General features: G+C 40.4%; 1 protein-coding gene across 2 annotated transcripts in view; it reads left to right on the top strand.

The window, feature by feature from the left end:
• rapgef6 (Rap guanine nucleotide exchange factor (GEF) 6) overlaps nt 1-24336 on the top strand; it is a 137736-nt gene that overhangs the window by 74295 nt on the left and 39105 nt on the right. For both annotated transcript variants that reach the window (XM_080040439.1, XM_080040438.1), the window contains 4 exons: nt 15561-15692; nt 19364-19544; nt 21383-21519; nt 23806-23964. In XM_080040439.1, coding sequence (XP_079896565.1) covers nt 15561-15692; nt 19364-19544; nt 21383-21519; nt 23806-23964 — 609 coding nt within the window. The remainder of the gene's footprint in view (nt 1-15560; nt 15693-19363; nt 19545-21382; nt 21520-23805; nt 23965-24336) is intronic.

The following is a 24336-nucleotide window of genomic DNA, read 5'->3' as shown; positions in this document are numbered from 1 at the left end:
TGACAAGTAATCTGGAATCTCTTTATTTCCGGACAAGCATGAGGGAAAGGTAGATTTGGCAGTGTGTACCATGCACACAAACAAAGACTTGCGCTAGTGCTTGAAACAAAAGGTTCACATTTGGACTTCACCTTAAACTGGTTATCGGTCTTAATTGCCTTGGCTTTACTCTGGACTTCATAACCAAGACTTACTTGCGAGTAGCAACACAATAACTTTGTCCCACCTATTAGTTATTCTGGGATTTGAACATGTTTGTTTAGAAGTATACAACAATCTGTTCCATGTCCAAGGAAATTGGACAATGCTGTTCAGATTTAGGGCTGTTTCAGGACATTGGTCCATTGTTCTAGGGTTAATCCCTGTGTTTGGGATTACAGTAATGGGTCCAGGATTTTACAATGTGTGGATAATTCAGTAAACATGAAATAAGGGCAAATAAACAGCACTCATATGCACACGCACGCACGTACACTCTCCTTTCCTTTCCTTTCCCTCTTTCCCTCCATGTTTTATTCTCTCCCTTTGTTTATCTTTCCTTCCACTTGTCCGTATGTCTCTCCCTCTCTCTGAGTCTCTCTCCCTCACACTCTCAGACAAACTGGGGCAAAAGTCACAGGCCTTTGGCAGTGTTGGTGACAGTGGCGTTCAGCATCCCGTCTGTCACAATACTGGCACCATACAATGTGGATGCTGCCAGCTAATGGCTGCTTATCCACTCTACACTTGCCAGCTTCTCTCTATCCAGGCTAAAAAAAGTTGCCAACCAATGAATGTTGAACCTTGTATCTCACATACCAGAGCCTGCCAAATCACAGGGTGCAGGTTTTTTCTCCATATCTGCGATTTAAATGTGTTTCAGAGAGGTTTCTAGGCAATGTGTGTTGCTATGCAAAAAATGATGTCAAGCTGCCAATGGCTCCAACCATTAGAGTCCAATTTTTCTTTGAAAATTGAAAACGAGATCTGCACTAAAAATATCTTGCTCCTGTTCCCTTTAACAGTATTCTTTTGTCTCTTTTAATATTGACAAGAGTTTTAAATGCCAAACCTCACTGTGGAAACTTATTTTAGCTCTATAAAAGGATATTAAAAGATTCTCAACAGAGAAGAAGAAGCAATACATTAATATTGTAGTAGTACTAATAGAAAAAAAATCCTAACTGCATGGGGTTTAAATCTCCATCTGTAGTCCAATAGCATAGATGAGAAGGCAGCAGTGATACATGCATTTTATTTTGTTCACTGTTAGTTTGAGCCATCTTTCACAAACAAGGGCTGATGGAAGATGACAGTGTTCTCATTGGGAGAAGCACTGAAAAGTGTGTGCGTATGTGTGTTTGAATTCTTGTTGTGTATGTGCATGCATGCAGTATTTGTATCCTCATCTCCTCGTGGTCCCTGCTAAATTCTCTCTCTCTCTCTCTCTCTCTCTTTCTCTCTCTCTCTCGGGCATGTCTGCCTTTGCAGTTGTCACCTCCAATTCCAACTTCAATTCATTATATATCCCCTGTTCCCCCAGCTGGTACAGACAGACAGTTGCACACACACAACTACAGCGAGAGACAGTAACACTGCAATGGTGCCAGATATGGTAGTCCTGGACTGAGGTAGAATTGGATTTTTCAGCAAATATTTGAGATTTTTTTATCTTCATCCATACTATTCACTTAATCCTCATTTCATTCCCTTATGCCAGTCCTATCTCTATTATACACTCCTTCCCAATCTCTGCTACCTTTGCACACACACACCATCCAGTCTCAGTCATATGCCTCACTTTCTCTTCTTATACTCTTTCCCTATCTGTTTCTCCATATCTCTCTCACTCCATCATAATCACTTCAGGTCCCTCTATTTTCTCCCCCTCTCCATCCACCTTCACTCTATCTTAATCCAACCATCTGTGGATTTACCAGTAATAGTTGAGCATGGCTGTGTGCTGAATTCAGTGTATGTTTTTTCTGAATGGAGCCCCGCCCGTGGGTGCATGCAGTACACCTAAAGTATACTGTGTGTGTGTGCGTTACGATTTCACAATGTCTGTATGTGCTGTTGTAGGCATTCCTTTTGTGTCCAAGTGTGATGAGTGTGTACTGTACGTGCATAAACTGTTGGACACAGAGAGACAAAGAGAGAGGAGAGTTAATAACTAAGACGCCGCAGAGAACATTTTATAAATCAGATTTGCACATCAAGCTGTTAGTGTTACCTCAAACGAAAGGGAAACTCATTTGTGCTGTGAGACTGTTGCTACATGATAGTGTCTTTGTGCGGAGCTGAGGTGAACGCCAGCTGTCTTTGGTGTGGGTTAACAACGTGTTAGGAGCTACCTCAGCACATGGTGACAGCTGTTATGAGTGGAGTATGTTGACAGCCAAGGCTTCCTGTTTTAATGTGTGATATGCTAGAAGTTCTGGAGAACACCTTTATTTCTGATGCTACTATTTAAAGCGCTGTGAATCCCGAGTACAATCTCTTTTTAGTATTTGTGTGTATTGGTAATAGCGATCCTTTAAAAAAAAGATGGGTTCTGCTTTATTGTTGCAAGGTTTGCGTTTCACTTTGTGTACGACTTACCAGCTAGAAACCTGAACTATATTGTAAATAAGAATACAACATTTTAAGAAACGCACCTTTGAAATATGCAAGCACCTGTGACCTGCCAGTATTTCAGCACCAAAATGAAGTTTAGAAAAGTGTTAATACCATACTCATTTAGTTGTATTTCATTTCTGAGTGATGGAATCATACCACTCAAACCATGTCAAGGCAGTTTGTCACTGCTGACATCTAGAGGCAGACCTTGTTCATGTCAGATACACCACCAGTGAGTGACCTCACTATCCACCACTATGACTGTATTTACTCAGCTGTTGGGTTATGAATAGTGAACAGCTGGTGTCACTCTCAGGTAAGCATGTTTCTAAAAAAAACAGGAGTCACTTGTTTGTATAACCTAAACCGCTACAGCCTGTGCACATTTTCAGTTAGTAGTAATGAGCTCATTTGTTTGGGGTATTTTCTTTTTTGGGGCAATCAATGATACTTGAATGAGCATTGGTAGATGAACTATTGCATTAGATTCAATTGAAGACCTTGCATGGTGCAGCTCTTGATCATATCTGGCTTTGTTGTTTATTGGATTTCTAAACAGAGACAAACGCTAATTTATGACACATTATTTATTTTGTAAATGCTTCAGTGTGCATACACCTTTCATTAAAACAAATATTATCAAGTGATTAGCAGCAAATCGGAACTTCTCAGAAGATGATTCATTACACTTGAGCATCCATTCAAAGACACTTCACGATAATCTCTGTGTTACTGTCATTTTGTGTTTTCTCTCTCTCTCTCTGCAAATACAACAACATTGCTTTTTTAATATTCATCCAGCTTTGTTTGTGTCATTGTTTGTTGAGCCCATTTTAATTATCATCCTCATCAGGATTCATCAACCTCTTCACATTTTCTTTAATTACTCAGCTAAGCCATTCCTCTTTATTATTCATTTGAATGTATTGTTCTAGCTCTTGCTTCTGTTTCTCTTTGTCTCATTATGCGTGTTGATGCTCACATCTTTGTCATGCTCTGACTCTTTTGAGAAATCTTCTGTCATATGAAGTCTCAGGTGTCTCTTGTCATTTAATCGTTAAAATTGTATCTCTGCATCCTAATGTGAAAACAATGTGTGCTCCAGTTAACTAATAATTAATGCGAAACATAATTCAAAGTAAAGATGCAGCAGCACTATATCAAAACTAACTCAGCGTATTACCACACTTCCTACCATCCTCCCTTTGTGTTGTTATGGTGTTGCCTACTCTTGCACCTTTAACTGACCGCTTCCAGACTATTAAAATAGACAGGCCAGGCCCCATCCATTAACATTTTCAAGGTTTCCTAAAACATCTCTCTACGCATTGGCCTACAACGTATAGCAAAGATGATTACAGAACTAAATTGCCTTTGGGAAACGTATAGTCTCTTGTCTGTGTTGCCAATCTGGGCTTCACAGCCCATTTTATTACTGATGGGGGACGCAGAGCACTCAGGCTCACAGCCAGTTAATCTCATTGTTGAAATTGGATGGGATAATTTAAACAGAATTGGGTTTTATGGTAAAATGACAAAGAAAATGTGTTGTGTTTTGACTGTTTTTTCTTGCTTTCGGGGACCCAAGTAGGTCCACAGTTAAAAAAAAACATTTAGTAATTAAGTTAGCTAAAAGAAAGAAAAAAGAGAGTGGCTATTTGTATGTCAGTTAATTTCCTTTTCTCTGTGATTGATGTATGGGTGGAGGGAAGGGTCCTCTTTTGGATGAAGTGAATGACATTTGGTTAGCTTGTTGGTCTTGGTCCACTTTCTGTAAAAAATGACAAAAATGAGAAATCATATTACAAAATAAAAAAAATTATTCAGATATAGTTTGATTTAATTTTAGTTCTAACCACAAAGTAGTCTAAACTGTCTGCATGGGTGATTTGATGATGACAATGGTATTATAAGCTCACAGTGATATCAGTAAATTATTCTCTGTATAACTCATGTCACATAACATGTTCCCCAGCCCGACCATTTCTGTTCTTTGTTTGCACGGCCACGACATTAGCCAATTATTCATTCATAAGCCGGCAGACTAGGTAACACACTTCACGTCCTGACAGCCTCGTTTACCGTCTTCGGCTGATGCATCTTTCTTTAGAATTAATCATTTTTTCTCACCATCATTATGTGGGATGAAAGGTTCATTTCTCCGGTGTTAATCAGACTCTTTTAAAAGTGATTGATGTTGTGAAAGCTCGGTCTGTTTGGCTGCGACACAACACATCCGCGGCCAGCCTGATCGTCTTATGATTGCGCTCGCTCGTTGACATGATGGAATTGTACAGCTGAAGGAACCTTGCACATTTATATTTAATCTCTTAACTCTCATCCTTAATGCATGAGGAGAATGGGAGAACCCCCACACCCTCACCCTCCACCCTCCTGGCTTGGCCCGTTGGGAGAGGGAAAGAGGGGGATTAGAGAAGGATTAAGTCTTTGGTGTGAAGAGGTAGCCACTAGAACACCACAATTATTCACTTTCCCCCCGTCACTGCCTCACCCGCCACACAAACTCCCCCCGCCTGTCCTTGTCCCATTTCATTCCCTGTGCCACCTCCACACCACGCTCCTAGGACGAACTTCATCTCCCATATCGTACCTTAATCTCATCCCCTTAAGTGTTTTTCTAGTCAAATTAGCCAGCTGATGGCGGTAGCTACAAGAACCAATTTAAAGTTACTGTGGAGATTCATTTCCGTGGAGATCAATCTATAAAAACTATTCTCCTCTTGCATTGCGATCATTTAAAAAACCACAGGGATAATCCGTGTGGTTGAATAAAATAATATCAGGCAAAACGCGTTACGTACAAGTAATTAAAGAAATCCCAATATTCTGTCATTCAGTACTAGTGCACTCTTGGATATTATCAAACAGGCATCAGACTCCGATCTCCAATAATGTCCCAAAATACGTTTTAAAATCCATCAGTGAAAGCACTCCTTGCTATTTTAACATTTTACCTCAGGCCAAATATTGAGTGAACATGGGGCTTGCCGCTCTTTCTGTAAATATGCTGTGGTAGCGTCATGCCACCAATGTCTTTAACAGCTAGATAAAGCCAGCAGAATGGTATATTTTTATTTCAGAAAAAGTGCTTGAGGGTATCTCCTCAAATTCTCAGACTTTTCCTTTACCTCTTGAATTCCCTCTATCTTGAACATGGCTCTTCCTCATAGCAGCTCTTGGTTTCTGAAAATCCAGCTACAACAGTCAGTTACCACTAAATTACTTAACATTAAAGGCCTACTTCACCGGTTTGAATATGAAGGTGTATTGAATTCTGAGATCCTATGTAGTATAAATGTGCAAAAAAAATTGAAATTGGTTCATCCTAGCCTGAGAAAAGGCAGAAAGAGTGTTTTTTTAACCCTATATTAATCTTACTGTGACATCACAGTAAGATAAATATTGGGTTAAAAAAAAACCTTACTTTGTAAATATTACTGTGATTTCTCCTACTGTGACATCACAGTAATATTTACAAAGTAATTATTTTTTTTTTTTTTTTACATGTATTTTTATTGCTTGTTAGACAAGATGTACGCTGTCACACATGTTACAATATTTCACAGTAGTTACATTTCTTTTTGCGACAATGTACAATGAAACAAGAGTTAACAGTTTACATTTTTATATTTTTATAAACCCCATCCAACCCTAACAATCCCTGTGCCATAAAAAAAAAAAGAAAAAAAAGAAGAAAAAAAAAAAAGAAGAAAAAAAAAAAATAATTGAAAAAAAAAAAAAAAAGGGGGGGGGAGTTCTCCTAAGATGAAAGTGTTTGCGCTTTACATTAAAGCTTATATACTAATGAGAGGGGAGAGTGACAAGTTTGTCAAAATAAACCAGTAAAGGGTCCCAGACTTTGTTGAATTTTTCGGTTGATCCTCTAAGAAAGTATTTCACTTTTTCAATTTTTAAAAACATCATCATATCAGAAAGCCACACAGATGCCTTCGGTGATAATTGGGATTTCCATTCCAAGAGAATTCTCCTTCGAGCAATTAGAGTTGCAAAGGCAATAACATTTTTCTTGTTAGTGGCTGTCGCAGTGTCGTTATCTCTTACACCAAATATAGCCATTAAAGGGCTAGGTTGTAGATGTAGGCCAAAAGCAACATTCAAAATCCCAAATATTGATTTCCAAAACTCTTCCAACTTGGAGCACGACCAGAACATATGAGCTAGGTCTGCGTTGGTGGCTTTACAGCGATCACACGTCTCATCTAGTTCAGGGTATATTTTAGCAAGTCTGACCTTACTATAGTGAGTACGGTGAAGAACTTTAAATTGAATAAGATTGAGACGTACACAAGAAGAGGTTCCGTTTACACAGCTAAGAGCCCTAACCCATGTCTCATCTGAAATGACTGTTCCTAATTCTTCCTCCCATTTTGTTTTGATCTTTTCTGTTGATACACTACTAAATGACATAATTGAATTATATAAATTAGAGATTTGGCCCTTCAAAGTTAAGGGAATCTTTAGTATGACATCCAAGTTTGAACTTTCAGGTAATTGAGGGAACGATGGGTTGTACGTTTGAATAAAGTGGCGTAACTGAAGATATCGGAAAAAACCGGATTTAGAAATAGAGTGTTTTTTGGCCAAATCTGTGAAAGTAGGAAAAATATTATCTATGAAAAAGTCCTTGCATGTAGTAAGACCCATAGTGTCCCATTGTGTGAATGTGACATCGAGTTTAGCAGCTGGAAAGAGGTGGTTATTACATATGGGACTTAGCATAGAAAGGCCAGACAATTTAAATGTTTGCCTGAATTGTATCCAAATTCTTAGGGTTGAGCGCACTACTGGGCTTGAGGAAAACTGTGATGGGGAGAGAGGAAGTTTTGTTGTTAATAGTGCAGGAAGTGATGACAGATTACAGAGCTTTGCCTCCTCACTGCACCAACCCGTGTCTGGGGCCTGAAACCAGTACATTATTTTTTGCAGATTCGCTGCCCAATAATAAACCCTGAAATTCGGGAGAGCAAGCCCACCCTCTTTTCTTGGCCTTTCAAGCAATGTTTTACGAAGTCTTGAAGATTTACCTCCCCATATGAAACTTGAGAGTAGGGCATCAAGTGAACGGAAGAAGGATTTTGGCAGGAAAACTGGGATGCTTTGAAACAAATATAAAAATCTAGGCAACACATTCATCTTGACGCAGTTGATTTTTCCAGCTAAAGAAAGGTAAATAGCACTCCATCTCTGGAGGTCAGATTTTAGTTTCTCCATTATAGGTGTGAAGTTGGCTTTAAACAATTCAGAAAAAGAAGGGGTGATATTTATTCCTAAATACTTAAAACCGGAATGTGATATACAAAATGGCAAGTCTGTGTCTGGAATCTGCTTTGCCTTATCATTGATAGGGAAACACACACTTTTTGAATAGTTAATTTTATAACCTGAAAAACCACCAAAGTCAACCAGAATCTTCAAAAGTTCAGATTTACAGGATAGCGGGTCCGTTAAAAATATTAAGAGATCATCAGCATACAAGGAAGCTTTATATTCCATCTCCATCCTTCTAATGCCATGTATGGATGGTGTAGTTCTAAGTTTAATTGACAGGGGCTCTATCGCTAAAATGAACAGTAATGGGCTAAGTGGGCAGCCTTGACGCGTGCCCCTAGATAAAGGAAAATAATGTGAACATAATTTATTAGTAACTACTGCAGCTTTAGGAGATGAATATAATAGACGAACCCAGGACATAAATTTCGGCCCAAACCCAAATTTGCCCAGTACAGCAAAAAGATACTCCCATTCTACTCTGTCGAATGCCTTCTCCGCGTCTAGGGAGACCACCACCTCTGGTCCTCCCCCAGACGCTGGAGAATGCACCACATTCAGGAGTCTACGAATGTTAATGAATGAGTGGCGGCCTCTCACAAAACCGGTTTGATCATTTGAAATGATGTCTGATACTATGGTGTTTATTCGAGAGGCCAGAATTTTAGACAGTATCTTAACGTCCACGTTCAGTAAAGAAATAGGCCTATAAGAGCTGCAATCCACCGGGTCTTTACCAGGCTTCAGTAAAACTGTGATGAGAGCCTCTGTGAGGCTCTGTGGGAGAGCTGTCTGTTCAAACGAGTACTTAAACATATTGAGAAGTAAGGGGATCAGTTTTAAGGAGAATTTTTTATAGAATTCGACTGGGAAGCCGTCCGGCCCGGGGGCCTTCCCGCTCTGCATGTCCTTAATTGAGTTATCTACTTCCTGTCTGTTTAGTGGTCTTTCCAGGTTGTCCCTTTGTTCCTGTGCAATTGTTGGAGTATTCAGGGTTTCTAAAAAATTAACCATAGAAGAAGTGTCCTGAGGAAATTCTGAGGTATATAACTCAGAATAAAATGTTTTAAAAGTATTATTAATTTCTTGGGGATCTATTGTCAATTCTTGAGGCGTTTTCCTAATTGTTGATATGAGTTGGGCAGACGACTTAGCCTTTAACTGGTGAGCAAGTAGGCGTCCTGCCTTCTCCCCATGTTCATAAAAGAATGCTTGTGATCTTAACAAGTTATGTTCAGTCCTTCCAGTAGACAATATATCATACTTTGCTTTCAGATTTAATTTTTCTTTGTATAGTTCAGGTGTTGGAGTTGTTGAGTATTGCTGATCAATTTTAAGAATAGAATCAATGAGCTCCTCCTGTCTTTGTTTTCTTTTCTTATTACGTGAAGCTGAAAATGATATTATTTGTCCCCTCAGTACGACTTTTAATGTTTCCCATAATATGGATGGTGATACGGAGTCATTCTGATTGGTTACAATGAAATCATCTATTGCTTTAGACATGAACTGACAAAAATCTGCATCTGAAAGTAATGCCGTGTTAAGTCTCCAAGCTGGCCTTGGTGGGTAATTAAGTGTAAAGCCAATGTCAAGAATAACAGGTGCATGATCAGATTCTACAATAGCCGAGTAGTCTACAGATTTCACTGAGGGAAGAAGACGCTTATCAATGAAAAAATAGTCTATTCTTGAATAAGACTGATGAACATGTGAAAAACAAGAGAATTCTTTTTTGTTTGGATACAAAAATCTCCATGGGTCAATACAGCCAAGGTGCGTCATGAGACTTAAAAGAGCTCTGGACATTTTTGATGGAGGTGCAGATTTGGGACTTGACCGGTCTATGGCTGTGTCCATCACACAGTTCATATCACCGCCAAATATTAGGTGATGAGTATTTAAATCTGGTAATAAGGTGATTATCTTCCTGAAAAAATCTGCATCATCCCAGTTGGGGGCGTAAATACTAACTAAAACCACCGGGGTGTGATAGAGAAGACCTGATACTATAACATAACGTCCCTGGGGATCTGAAATTATTTTTGAAGCAGTGAAGAGTACTTTTTTATGGATTATAATTGCAGCACCTCTAGCTCTGTTACTAAAGGTTGAATGGTACACCTGACCTATCCAGGCCTTTCTAAGTAAAACTTGATCTTGTACTCGTAGGTGCGTTTCCTGCAGAAATGCAATTTCAGTGTGCAACCGTTTTAAATGTGAAAAAATTCGCGCCCTTTTCACTGGGCCATTCATGCCTCTGACATTCCAGCTAACAAAACGTACTGCAGACCCTCCAACTAAAGTTGTGCTTGCTCTATTCATAGCTTAATAAACAAGCGGGTTGGGTAATGTTACGGCTGAAATGGATGGTGCTGTATAGCCAGATCGGGAGAATATAAAATGGAGAACGGGAGAGAGAGAGAAAAAAAAAAAAAAAAAAAAAAAAACCCTAACCTTGGAACATGTGTGAACTCTAGGTTCGTTCTCTGAACAGTAACGAACCGCAGCTATCTTACTGTGACTAAACTTCCAATAGCCCATACCTTATTTCCCCTACACAATGCTCCCCACTCTCACTTTAACAAGTATACACACTCAGGGCATTGACTCTGAACAGAGATGAATAACATTGTAGTTCCCAGTCAACATAAACAACCGCCATTAATATAACAAGTAGGCAGGCTAACTTTAGTTCACCTCCCATATCACACTTAAGTATGCATTATTCGAACTACTGCATAGACAGGATAGATGGCTAAATGATAAATAAATGCATCTGAACCATAGGATCTGAACAAATAGGCAAATAGTTTTGCTTGGGCTACGCCCCTCTCAGGCTGTAACGTAACGTTAACCAGTTGTCAACAAACATTCTGCTATCGATTATGAAAGTGATACAGACTGATATTTGCTTCACTTAAATTCTAACGGCTCAAATTAACCAACCTTCAGACATATTGATCACTTCAGCTCGATGAAGTTCTGTCGGTCTCGGATTAGTCCATTTGAGTCAGAATCAGTCAATTGGTCCGGCAACCCGACGGTCATAGAACACCTTGGCAGCTTCTGGTGAGTGGAAAAAGAGAGTCTCATCCTCAAACTGAACTCGGAGACGTGCAGGATGTAGCAGACTGAATCTTATCTTCTTCTCATAGAGGAGCTGCTTGACGTTTTTAAATGCAGCGCGTTTCTTCGCCAGGCCAGCAGACATGTCCGGGTAGATCCTCAGTTTGGAGCCGTTAAACTCCACGTCGTGCGTCCGGGCCCACTGCAATGCCTTTTCTTTCACCTGGAAACGATGGAAACACACCACAAAGGGACGGGGCGGCTGTCCTTCTCGGGGTCTTTGGCCGGGAGAACGATGAGCCCGCTCCAACTCCGGTGGGTTTTCAAAAACCTCTTCGCCCATTGCTTCCATTAGCAGGTCGGATACAAACTTGACGGTGTGCTGGCCCTTCTCGCTGTCCTCCGGGACGTTCAGGATTCTCAGGTTTGCTCTGCGAGAGCGGTTCTCCAGGTCATCCACGCGTTCGAGCAGTGTGGCATTTTGCTCCTCTAGTCGTTTTATTTTCCCGTCCGCTGTGAAAATCGCACTGAAGTTATCCCCAGCCAGAACTTCGGTTGCGCTTAGCCGTGCTTGAAAGCTAGTAACAGTCTCTGTCAGTGCATTCACGGAGGACTGAAGCGGGGCAATTGACTCTTGAATTAAAGCAGAGATGTCCTCCTTGAGCGAAGACCGTTGTTTCGACAACTCGGCTACAAGCTGGCTCACGGAAACAGCCTCCACGTTTGCAGTCGTTCCACCACTGTGTGGGCTAGCACTAGCCATAGCAGCAACCTTGCTAGCTATACTAGTTCGGGTTGTTGGCGGAGTCCACGGCGGCGCACTGGTCGGCTTATTCTTACTCATATCGCCAAAGTCGGTGGCCTTTTGTCTGTCTTAGACTGATTTAAGCAGTTAGATGCCCTGAGCGGCGTTTTTAAAGGTTAATATTGATAAGTTGGGTGGGGAGCTCTGCCTTCGCACGTCCTACCCCTGCATGGCCAAACCGGAAGTCAAAGTAATTTTTTTTTTAACCGTATATTTATCTTACTGTGATGTCACAGTAAGATTAATATAGGGTTAGAAAAAACACTCTTTCTGCCTTTTCTCAGGCTAGGATGAACCGATTTCAATTTTTTTTGCACATTTATACTACATAGGATCTCAGAATTCAATACACCTTCATATTCCAACCGGTGAAGTAGGCCTTTAACTTTCATCTTCCTTTAACCCAAGTTAAAAGTTAAATCACCTGACTAACCTCTTGAAAATTGAGGGTTATTTGGCCCAAATGGAAGATAAGCCCGCTGCTGGATTTCCAAAGTTCTTGTTTCCCAAACTTTTCACAGTACTCCAGGAGCTTGACGAGATTACCGTTTGGCTGTTCAATCATTGGCCATATTTTTGCACGCTCTCAGTCACTTTTCCCTGAGTCTTGATCGGCTCAGCAGTTTGACACATCAGTTTCTGTCTCTTGCTATGTGGAGTCGGTGGAATGTATTAAATGGATGCAGGGTAGGAGTTTTATCATCACTGGCTTACAACTGCTCCATCACACAGAAATCGATACATGTTTACCTGCGATGAAATTAGCAATCACTCTCTGCCCCATCCCCCCCCCCCACCCCTCGCTTTTTCTGTCTTTTCTTATTCAAACACAAACACATCACCCTAGTAGTGAAGAGTATTGGGCAAAAGCAAGCCTCAGGGATGAGAGTACATAATTCTACTCTCTGTATATTGTTTGATTTAGTCAATAGCACTGACCGTCTTGGATTGGGTGTTGCCTGTGGTTCAATAAGTGAAACACACAATGCATTACAATGTCGTACCTAATGGGAAATGGATTTCAGATAAATACTCTTTTCATTCACCTGTAGAGAAATAACACTGTTATCATTTGAATACAGTATGTGAGTGACAGAGGGACCTGGAATGCTTTACAATGTAGGTAGTAAATGCACAGGGAATGGAGTACTAGTCATCGTTATATTGCTAATTTACTCCAATGGCCAGGGTTTGCGCCGAACAGTATATGCTTTAAGGTTTTATGCCAGCTGATAACATTAATAAATAATTAGTTCATCCATAGCAAGAAAATCGCTGAAGTGTGTAGCTCCACATCTCATAGACCTGTTTCCATTCTGTCATTTCTGGTTCAGGAAAAGAGGCGCCAGTATGTACAGATAGACACAATCTAATCTGCTGTAGGAATAAAACTGTTGATTTCATGAGGACATTATATACATGCATGTGCATTCATATCATGCTCAAATAAGGTCAAATGGATAATGTAGTGCAATAGATACTTAAAAGGAATTGAGTTTGTTAATTGCACATCATTTTATAAATCGAAATATTGCTAAGAATTGTTTCCAGTTCAGGGTCTATAGATATGTAATTGTCATTCATCCACAAAGATAAAGGATAATCAATTGAGGTAGCAGCTCAAAAGTGCGCAAATCCAGTCTTCATGAATTCATTGACTTGAGTGTTTTCCTTTTAATATGCCACACATTAAGAACATCCCATTGAACTTCCTAAACTCCGCCCCTGAATGCTGTGTTTCCCTGTGGGGTTGCAGAAGCAACTGTGGCTCAGTTGGTAGAGCGGGTCGGCCGATGATCAAAGGGTTGGAGGTTCGATCCCCGCCCTGCCACCTGTGTCATAGTTGTTGTGTCCTTGGGCAAGACACTTCACCCACCTTGCCTCGTGTGAATGTCGATAGTTAGCCTGCTATCGGTGTATGAATGTGTGTGTGAATGGTAACGTGTAAATGGGAACAGGTCTCCCTTGCAAAAGAGTCTTTGGACTCAATGGGATATACCTGTATAAATAAAGGTTAAAAAAAAAAAAAAAAAAAAAAAAAAAAAAAAAAAAGAAGAGAGAGAGTGTGGGTGGGTGGGGGGTTAAGTGCTGATGGGCCCATACAGTACATGCCTATTAGAAGAGAGTTGTAAGGGGGGTAGCACCCCCAGACTCAATGTCTTTAATATTACATGTTGAAAACCATGGGCTTTCCTGAAAGCCTCAGCCTACCCTCCATCTTTAATTTGGCTTGGTGAGGCTTTGCATGTACAACTGCTGGAGTGAGCGTTAAAGCAATCGTTTATGTGTGTGCTTGGACGGCCAGCGCTGTCTTATGTGGCGATGGAGGAGGTGTGCTGTAGGTTTGCACGGTGTCGCAGGAGGACTACTTCTCTCACCCTGGCACTGCCCACATCCAAACTGGTAAGACTGGAGAATCAGGGCTTTGGCTTTCTTCTAGAGCAGAACGGGAGATCCACTGGCATTTGTACCACTGGGCCAGAAAAGGAGAAGCAACATGGCTGCCTCACTTGAAAGAACATTTTTTATCTCCACAATCATTCTGTACCGTTTACAGTGGAAGCCTTGGTTGAAATACTTCTTTTAGTTATTCTTCAATTTTCATCTAGAGACAAATTCAATTATTAAAGTGTCTAACCATTCCAATGTATATTTATGAGTAAAACAAGATTTTGACTTGTGGTTGACCTGCTAGTACACACTAGGTGTCTGGACTGTGTAGTGTTTGTCTGGCTCTGGAAGGCTTCTGAATCGTTCAACGTGGTTATCTCTGATTCTTCCCAGAGGCAGCACTGTTCATGGCTTTTCTCTGTTTTTAGTAAGTACCATGTCAGACTAGCACTATTTTTCTTAGAGCTCTCTTTATTGATGGATGTATTTTTTTCTTTTGTGTAACAGCATTTCTTGTGTCCTGAGGTTGATATTACGCAATATCTTTTTTTGTATTTAATGTAAATCTTTCCTAACCAATTGATCAATAAATCAATGGTGAAAAACAATCCATTTATACAGAGAATATAGAGTATCACATCAGGATATGTTGATTTGGGCTTCGGATTTAAATCATTTTGAATTAAGAACTTAAAACTATGATTTAGAGATATACTCACTTCCTAATAGTAAGTCATTATCTCTCTCGCACCCGGTCCCTACCTCTCCATGGTGCTGAAACATTCAAACTTAGTCTCATTTACCCTCTGTTTATATCATTTTTACTACTCACCTAAACACATGCATGTCTATCTCTATGTGGCAGTTTTTGTCAGTGAATGCTTTCAAGCTGCACATTTAAAACAACAATGGTCTGTGGGGTAGGATGGGATATTTGTGAAACCACTTGTCCCCCAAACAGTTTTTAGAATGGAGTCCTAATAAGAGAGACACTGCTAGAATGTACAGTTTTTTTATTAAGGTCACTCTAAAAATATGAAACCAGACTTGTACTTCCAACCCACGTCTGTCTATCAGAACATTGCATCAATCTCCAGCCTCGGATCATAAATTACAGCCGTCTGAAGTGTCTTTCACTCCATCCTCTTCATGTAAAGTATCTAAGGGCTTCAACACGTCAGACAGTGCCAAACCAGCTTTGGCTTTCAGGCTAATGAGACCGTGTGCGACTGTGTGCGTGTGTGTGTGTTTGTATTTGAGAGATGTGTGCGCATGTGTTTGTGAGATGTGTGCGACCCTGTTGAACTCATATCTGTTTTCCTTTTCTGTTTTTTCCTCTCTCTTTCTCTCTCTTTCTCTCTCTTCTATTTCCTGTATGTCTGAACAGCTTCCTGCTGACCTCAATAAGATGCACCTAACAGACCACGCCCATCAGCAGGGGATGCACATGCCTCCCAGCCAATCAGGATGCAGCATCGCCAGCGACTCTGGGAGTAGCAGCCTATCGGATATTTACCAGGTGTGTAGTTTACTGCCTTTTTAAATTCATTCGTATCCCTTTTTTTAGTTTTTAGTTTTTTTTTGTGGTAAGACAGCAACTGACAAAGTCTTGTGAAACATGTTGGTGTTAATAAACCCTGAGGGACTACATTCAAATCCTAATATATAGATTATTGCCTCTATGAAACCTCTCTTTTTTTAAACTTTACTATCACAAAACATCTGGATTTTGGAGAAATAGTTTTACTAAATGGTGGATTATTCCCATCTTGATTTTCTAATTCTGTCACCTGTAGCATATCTGTTCAACCCTCTACCCTCCCTCCTTGTAATCCTTAGTATCTCGCTAATTATGGTGCATCAGTTGAGCATCCCGGTGATCCCTTCCCCGTTTGCTTCCTGCTGGCTTATAGAAGGTCACATGCAGAAAATTGATTTAACCTTTCAAGCTTTGCCTATACAGTGGCAGGTACTGTAGTATGTGCCACAGGTATCACATCCAGTCATAGGCAAACACACACTCATTTGAAGGAAGCAAATTCAGCAGCTAAGTGTGATATTGTATTAAATGCCTCTCCTGAGCGTAGGGTATTTGAACGGCTATGAATGTTTAATCCATAAGAGGGTAGCCTACATGACAATTTTTTCCATTTGACACCAGCTTGTTAACATTCTTCATTGGACCTAGTGAGGACAGTTAGCTACAACGTAATGAGCTGTTACAAGTCAATGAGCTGGTGTGATCAACAGACACCACTTGCCACAAAACTAATGAGCTAGTTTGTTTCAGTGTGGAATGCTAGCAGTGCTTATGTCCTGAGTTTCAAAGGTAAGAAATACCGACCACAAGTCAAGTTTTCAAAATATATCTTTAAACAAACTGAAAATGTTTTAAAAAATAGCCATAAAACAGGGGAAAGTACTAAGTCTGCTGCACAATAGTGTCAGGGTTGCACAAGTTAGCTCAAAAGGAATAATGCAAGGAGGTGATGAAATATGGTATTAATCCATCTTTGACATCAGAATTTGACAAAGCCAACTGTTCTCAATAGAAAGCAGACATTAAACAGACAGATATTGTAACCTCCTTATTTGTCACACACACACACACACACACACACACACACCTCAGCCTGTCTGTGAGTGTTTGCAGATTGATGTTAGTTCGGGTCAGCGCGGGTCAGACGTTAAACACCTGAGACGTGATCTCTTCATCCAGAGATTAAATATGAATCACATAGAGATCTGATCCATCATATTGTATCTGACCTGGCTCTGTGTTTGTTTACTGTTGTCTTAAAACGCTAACCCTTCAGTCAGCTCGGCTGTCAACGCAACAGACTGTTTTTGTTACGGGTTTCACCCACCCCTCGCTCTCTCTATTACCTTGACCTAATCCACAGTCAATCACTTCACCCTATTCAACCCTTTCTCTCTCCTCCTGTTCGCACTTCTTATATTCTCCCCACTTTCACCCTTTCCCTACATCTCCTCCTGTCAGTCATCCTCTATCTATCCCTCTCTCATCAACATATTCCTTTTCTTTTCTTGGCCCTTCTTTTTGACATCTCTTGCCTACAGTATATTCTGAACCTCTCTGCATTCTTCCCTAATGTTTTCCTCTTTCCTTTCTCTGTTATTTTGGCACAAGCACTAGCAAAATGTGGCCAGTCTTTAGGGCAGATCTGACGTCCCTCGTCTCTAGAAAATGTCCTCCCGGCTCAAACTCATTCTGAGAGCAGGGGAATTGGACTGAAAGGGCACATCCTGCATTCTGAATGAACTGGCCTCTCTAAAGCACTGAGAGATATGTCAGTGGCAGAGGGTGAGAGAGTACTGCTGCTGGCCTGATGGTACATGAGGCAAATCTCCTCCATGAATTGTTAAATGAGACTTGAAGCGAAACATTTTAATATATTTTTACACTGCAAAACAAATGTTGGAAGGCTTGAATCATGCTCCGAAATGTCTAATTCATTTAATCATAACATGTTGTTCTCTCGTCATTCATCACTGTTGTCAAAGCAAATAACAATCAGCATTCCCAATTTATTTTTGACAGCAAAGTCGTTTTTTCTTGCTTGTCTATTCTTATCTATTAGGGCCATGGTTAATGTATCTGGTGCAGAGCAGGACAAAGCTGAGCAGCCGGTGTTTTTTCTTCTTCTAAGGTCCCCTAAATAGCTTTAATAGCCTGAATAGTCCAACCTAATTTATACAAACAAGAGTGGACCTGTGCCTGAACTACAGTAGGGATGGACTGTTAGCTTAATCCTGATGCCCCATGAGAAACCTATAAAAAACTTTTGGCCAGGGACCAAATGTCCGTATAAACTAAGAGCTTGATTGCATTGTTGGTCAGAGAGTTTGTCTTGTCGTGTGTAGGGCGGGGAAATTAACTTTTTACTACCAGCTTCAACATCTAAAATCAGAATCGAATCCAAACCACTCTAGACTAGACTAGCAAAATGTAGGTTTATCTGTGGCAAAAATAATATGATAAAGTCAAAATAGGAAAATACATATATAAATGTACCAATGAGCCAGCAAGCACACTGTTAAATATTCAATAGCTACTTAAAAGGTGCTATTATTGTTTTAATAAACTTAACAAGGCAAAGTTTATTTACGTTTTTAAAATGAACCTGTATAGATAATTAATGTTTCTTTCACCCTTCAAGCTTAGACAATGTAGGATGATGAAATGATTGAAAAGATAGTCACACAATTATCTCTTCTTTGAAATGTGGCGATTGCCTCACAAAATATTTGAACTTGTGAATTCTGTACACTGGGCTAAAAAAAAATATTTCGCCAGTCCTCAAGATCAATTTAAGTACTACCATTTTACCACAACATTGATCTAATTAATTAACACAAATGACAGGGACAGACAAAGGCGGAGGTTAAAAGAGCTAGCAGATGGCTTACAGTGCTGCCACTATCAAAGGAGAGCTCCTCTTTGCACCCCTTGGTTGAGGGTTCAGTTCCCACCTGACCTGAAAGCCCCTGTGCCCCTTTAGAACCAGACCCTGCCAACCATCTGTCTGGCCTGCACAGGAAAAAATATGGTGGAATATGAATTACCACTGCTGGATTTAAATATTTGGCTGAAAGCCTCTGCTTGGGACTTCATTATTACCGGTACAGCTGCTCATTTCACTGTTATTCCATATGTTTCGGTGTGGAATATTAATCACTGAAATTACCCTCAAAATAAATGTGCTGGTTCGAGGGGGTGTTTGGCCATTTAAGATTTTTTACAAAGATCAGTATTAATCCCTGAAATAAATATTATCCAAAGTCTATATACCGTTTGATTTCATTAATGACATATTGTCAGAAATTATAAGGAATTATTTGATCATTGTCACTTGGATTGTCACTTTTTTTATTACTCCAAATTGCTTTTATAAGACTCTGGGTAAGACTGATGCAAGTCATTTAACATAACCTCATAACTGACTTGGTTATGGCACTGAATATCCCTTACACTTTGTGTTCTTCTAATCAAATCTCTTATCATATGAAACTGAACACCACAATGCAGAACATGCAGTACACTGCTCCAATAATAACTTCTAGGTGACATTATTAGTGGAATTAAAGCTTCCGATGGTCCTTTTGAGGAGATTTCTCCATCGACTTCTTCCTTCTGTCACTAACCTCTACCACTGTCTCTGTGTCCAGGCTACAGAGAGTGAGCTGGGAGACGTGGACCTGTCGGGCCTTCCAGAGGCTGCGGTGGACAGTGAGGAAGAGGAGGAGGAAGATGAGGACTTGGAGAGAGCTTCAGACACCCTGCACGGCAGAGACCTGGTCAGGGAGTGTCTGGAGAAAGACCCGGCCGACCGCAACGACGATGATATCGGTCAGTCCCACTCTGTGCTGCTTAAACAACTAACAAAGTGTGTTCTGCTATGTATTCTGAATATAAGTTATCTTTAAATGGTTTCAATAGCACACAACATAGCTCAATCCAATCCAAAAAGTAATCATTAGATGTGGTGTGGTGTGTGTCAGCATTTTAGGAGAATGCTTGTTGTCAAAATGAACAGTGAATATTTCCTCACAGGCCACTACCTTTCCGTACTGTTTGTGAGCGGAAAGAAATCCAGTGTTAAAACACAGCCTAGGCTCTGTAAACGGGCATGTTACTAGCTTCAATGGGCCCCCTTTGTTTACACACCCTGTGTACATACCCCTTTACAGGGCCTAGGCTGTTTATCAACACCATATTATTTTTAGCGCGTACACCGTATTGACACTGGTATCTGATTGTGAGGGGATACTCACTGATTTTGACAAAGTGATTTTGACAAAAAGCGTTCTCCAGAATAGATTTCATAATTGTAATGAAAGCAGGCAATTACGCAGTATGGGCCCGCATCTTAGTAAGTGCACTTGAAAGCTGTCAATGGCAATGTGTAGACCTAATGTACACAGGAATGCAGCCGTCACATATTTCATCTATCATTCAGTAAGCACAGAGGGGGATACAGGAATGCCCCTTACACAACAAAGACCCCTCGCAGCGGTTTATAAACAACAGTGTCCTTCCAGTGTGTATTTTTGAACTGGTAATCAGAGAGACGACCTCATTAGCGGGACCCAGCGGTGTCCTGGAGGAGAAGGTGACCATATCAGAGAGTGGAGATGAGTTGTAAAGGCCTGGCCTGCTGTGTGCCTGCTGGGAGGCTGGCCTTATCATGGCCCTCACCTCTCATTGGTTACACTCAGCTCATTCATAGGACAGAGGTACTTGGGTATCATAGCATGTGAAATATAAATGAGTAAATGTTGTTACTGAATAATTGTACCTCTTCTGATTAGCATTGATATGCAGATATAGCTTTGTACTAAGGGGTCATAAGACAAAACGAGTGGCAAACCACTGTGCTTTGGCCATTGGAATACTGTCAAAGAAAATGTTTTAATTAATTAAAATCGTATCATTAATCTAGATTCCATTGCTGCTGGCTGATCAATAACATTGTGCTGGTTCATTATTTTTTGTCAGCAAAGACAACAGCCTGCAGTCTGATGAGAAGTATTTACTTTTTACATATAACCCTGCCTAGAGTACTGTAGCTGTATGCTTGTTAGTTCACTAGGGAGCTACTGTGGTGCGCTGCATAGTTTGCAGGTTGTAGCCAGGTCACTCTGTTCTCAGCCACACTGCAGAGGAGAAGGTAGAAAAAAGAGAAGTAGGGAAGGGATTGAGTTGAAAAGTTTCACATTTGGCATAAATAATTTTAAGCGCTGATACTATGCACTGCTCCAGGCAAATAACAGTATGGTTTATGGTTTTATACTCTGTGTGTGTGTGTGTGTGTGTGCGCGCGTGTGTGATTTTTTTTTTAAAGGTTACAGGCTGTTAGGATTTTGTGGAATATAGATATATATAAAAAAGAAAATGTCTGAGTAATGGATGCCCTCTTCCCGGAGACTTTAATATTTTTACATTTTCACCAGAAACCCCGGTGGTTCATATGCGAAGGGTTTACTTGCTTTATGGATCTTTTTAAAAGTTCACAATTTGCTCTAGAAATGCTACTGCTTGTCGATGGAAAAAGTCAATCACAGTGTTTTACCAGCCCACCTGAGACGCATTCCTTTGGATACAGAGGTTAAATCAATATGTGCTCTTTACATGTTCAACAATGATTAATGTTAGTTTTCTTCTTCCTTTTTATTTGTGCCAAACAGAGCAACTACTGGAGTTCATGCACCAGCTGCCTGCCTTCGCCAACATGACCATGTCTGTGCGCAGAGACCTGTGTAGCGTCATGGTGTTTGAGGTGGTGGAACAGGCAGGCACCACCATACTGCACAACAAACAGGAGGTAGGAATCAGCTACTAACACACACAGAAATCTGTCAACTAAAGTGTATACTAATTACTGCTGAAGGGCCCTTTCAAAAAGAGAGTGTTGAATTGTATATTCAGTTTTCAGTACATATTAGGAATATTGCTTATGCAGTAAACAGTTATGATTATTTTTAATGATACTTTTGCTGCATGTCCCACTTGGGCTTATCCCTATCAGGGTAATTATGATGGGAAACATTTGTTTAATTATTATTATTTTTTTTTTCATTTACATAATTACATTGAATAATCTTAACAATTAAATGAGTTTGTCTTTATTCAGTCAGACACACGATGTGTTTACTGGCTTGCTGATTCTTCATTGTAATATTGGGTCTTTATTATAATTGCAGTTCAATTATCTTAAATGTGTCTTTACAGCAGGTGTGAGCCTGCAAAAGTATGTACAATGAAAGAAAAAGGGAAAAAGGAAGGATGAAACAGCACACAGGTGTATGGCACGTTTCCATGCGTACAGGCACACACATCCTCACCGTAGCCCAGTCTATCCAAAGCTTAGAGAAGCCGGTGTGTGCAAAGTCACATCAGAGTAAAAGCCCCCGTCAATCATCCATAGCTGCTACACAACTTAATTAATTAAGTTACATGCCTGGGAGCTCACGGCTGCTTGGTTACACACAGCAGCATTGGAGCCGACAGGGTGATAAATAGCAATGAACTGCCAGCCGCCAAACAAAACCATAAACACACAAACACACACACACACATTTGCACAGATAGGCAGTGTGCAGCGTCTGTGCTTCCATACTGTCTGCGTCGAGGTCTGCTTGATGGACAGGTCTCCTCCGCTCTGCCTGTTTCCTGTGTGGACTGGCTTTGAAGGTCAAAGAGAAGCACTTGGCTCCTCTCACAAGTGGACAGGCTTGCGCTAAGTGAGCGAGAGAGAGTGGAACGGAAAATGAGTCTAAAGTGGTCTGACAAGTAGAACCAAAATGCTTCAAAGGACAGAAAAGAAGGGAAAATTGAAGCCAATCAACGGTTTCAGTGAGGAGAAAAAACAACTTAGCTTTCTTTAAGTTGTTTTGCCAAGAAAAAAAGAAAGTGCGGATAATAAAACAAACAAACATAAATGATAGTGAAATTAAAAAAACTGAAGTTAGTATAATCCATAGAGTAATAAAAAAAAAGTAATTGCATTTCGATAGACAATGCCAAATCATATGTGTGACAGGTTTTAGATTTAGAGTGTTAGTCCCACTCTTCTAAAGACCAACCTTTTTCCCATTTTCTATTGTGCTGTGCTACTTTATCTTTATCTTCTTTACTGTTGTTCATCCATCGTTGGAGGCTGCAGTACATATTCCCAATACAAATTCATACTGTGTGTGTGCTACAAGACATTTTAAATGGTTGCTGACTTTTTGGAAATTGCCTCTCAAGGACAGAATATATGTGGTTGATTACCTTACCTTACCTCACCTTTTCCTATTACTATGTCATCATTGCTGAGGTACGAGTAGGGGATAGAGTGTGGCTGGAAGGTAGAGATTCTGACGAGGAGAGAAAGTGAGAAGCACTAAAAGAGTGACAGCTTTTTGCCGGCTCAGAAACACTGGGAGAATGAAAAGGCAATGAGGGGGAAATATCAGTTAGGGTTTGCACAGGGGGGCTGCCCAGGGCTCCTTCACCCCCCCTCCAATATCCGCTCACACCCGGGATGAATGGCTTGTTATATTATGCCTGCAAGCATTTCCTTTACTAAAGCCGCCACTGGAGACAGAATACTGTATGTCTTCAGCACCATAACCCGTACCTCACACGACGCACATTATGCGCTCACAAGATAAAATGTCAGTTAGTCATATATATGGGCATTTTAGCAGTCCATTCTTGTGCAGCTGCTGTTTTGCTTGGATAGTGCTTCCACTTCCAAATCCTTCAAACGTAACAGAGGTATTACATTACAGTTATATCCAGAGTGATCTTTGGGGATCTAGTGCTTAAAGATAAAACAGTGTCAAGTGGTGTTGAAGTTGAGTCTTTTCTAATGAAACCTCTAGTTTTTTGCTGATCCAGTCAAACCATCATATAGTTGACATTGGTCCAGCCCCAGCTGAATCTACTGCAGTGCTACTAAATAAGGGTATTTTAAACAACGAAAAGATACTGAGTGCACCTGGGTTAACAGGACTCATCTGTGGAAAATAATACAAAGCAATATGAAGATTTGCAAGTCATAATTAGTTTTCTAGAGATCAAAAATGGTTGATGATTTTAAAGATGTGTTTTTTTTCTGCAGCTGGACCTGTGGTATGTTATCCTGAATGGGGCAGTGGAGATCGGCCATCCAGAGGGGAGAGTGGAGAGTCTCTGTATGGGCAACAGTTTTGGCATCTCTCCAACACTGGACAAACAGTACATGAACGGAGAGGTTCGCACCAAAGGGGACGACTGCCAGGTAAAGAATACTTTATAATTGTTGGGCTGTTACTATAATATTGTATAATGTGTCATTTCAGCTTACTTGCTTGTGCTCATGATTTTTTTTTCTAGTTAAGCTACAGGCCTATTTTACATTTCCTTAGAAGGGTGAATTCTTCAGATATATTTACAAATAGCATTGATAAATAGCCAGAATATTATGTCAATTAGTTAAAAAAAAGTCTAGCATGTATTAGAGTTTTCGCCGGTTAAAGCTTTGACCAGTTCCTCCACTGCACACATAATTTCCTGTCTTCAGACAGAGGAAGTTGCAGAGGGAGTTAACGAGACAAATGCAGAAATGCTTGTTTTTTTTCAAGGGGAGCACACAGCAGAGTGAAAATGTGTT

Source organism: Ammodytes marinus (genome assembly GCF_949987685.1).
Source record: "Ammodytes marinus genome assembly, chromosome: 14".
Lineage (NCBI taxonomy): Eukaryota > Metazoa > Chordata > Actinopteri > Uranoscopiformes > Ammodytidae > Ammodytes > Ammodytes marinus.
The sequence above is the reverse complement of the archived record's forward strand: the minus strand, read 5'-3'. Positions and strand labels throughout refer to the sequence as shown.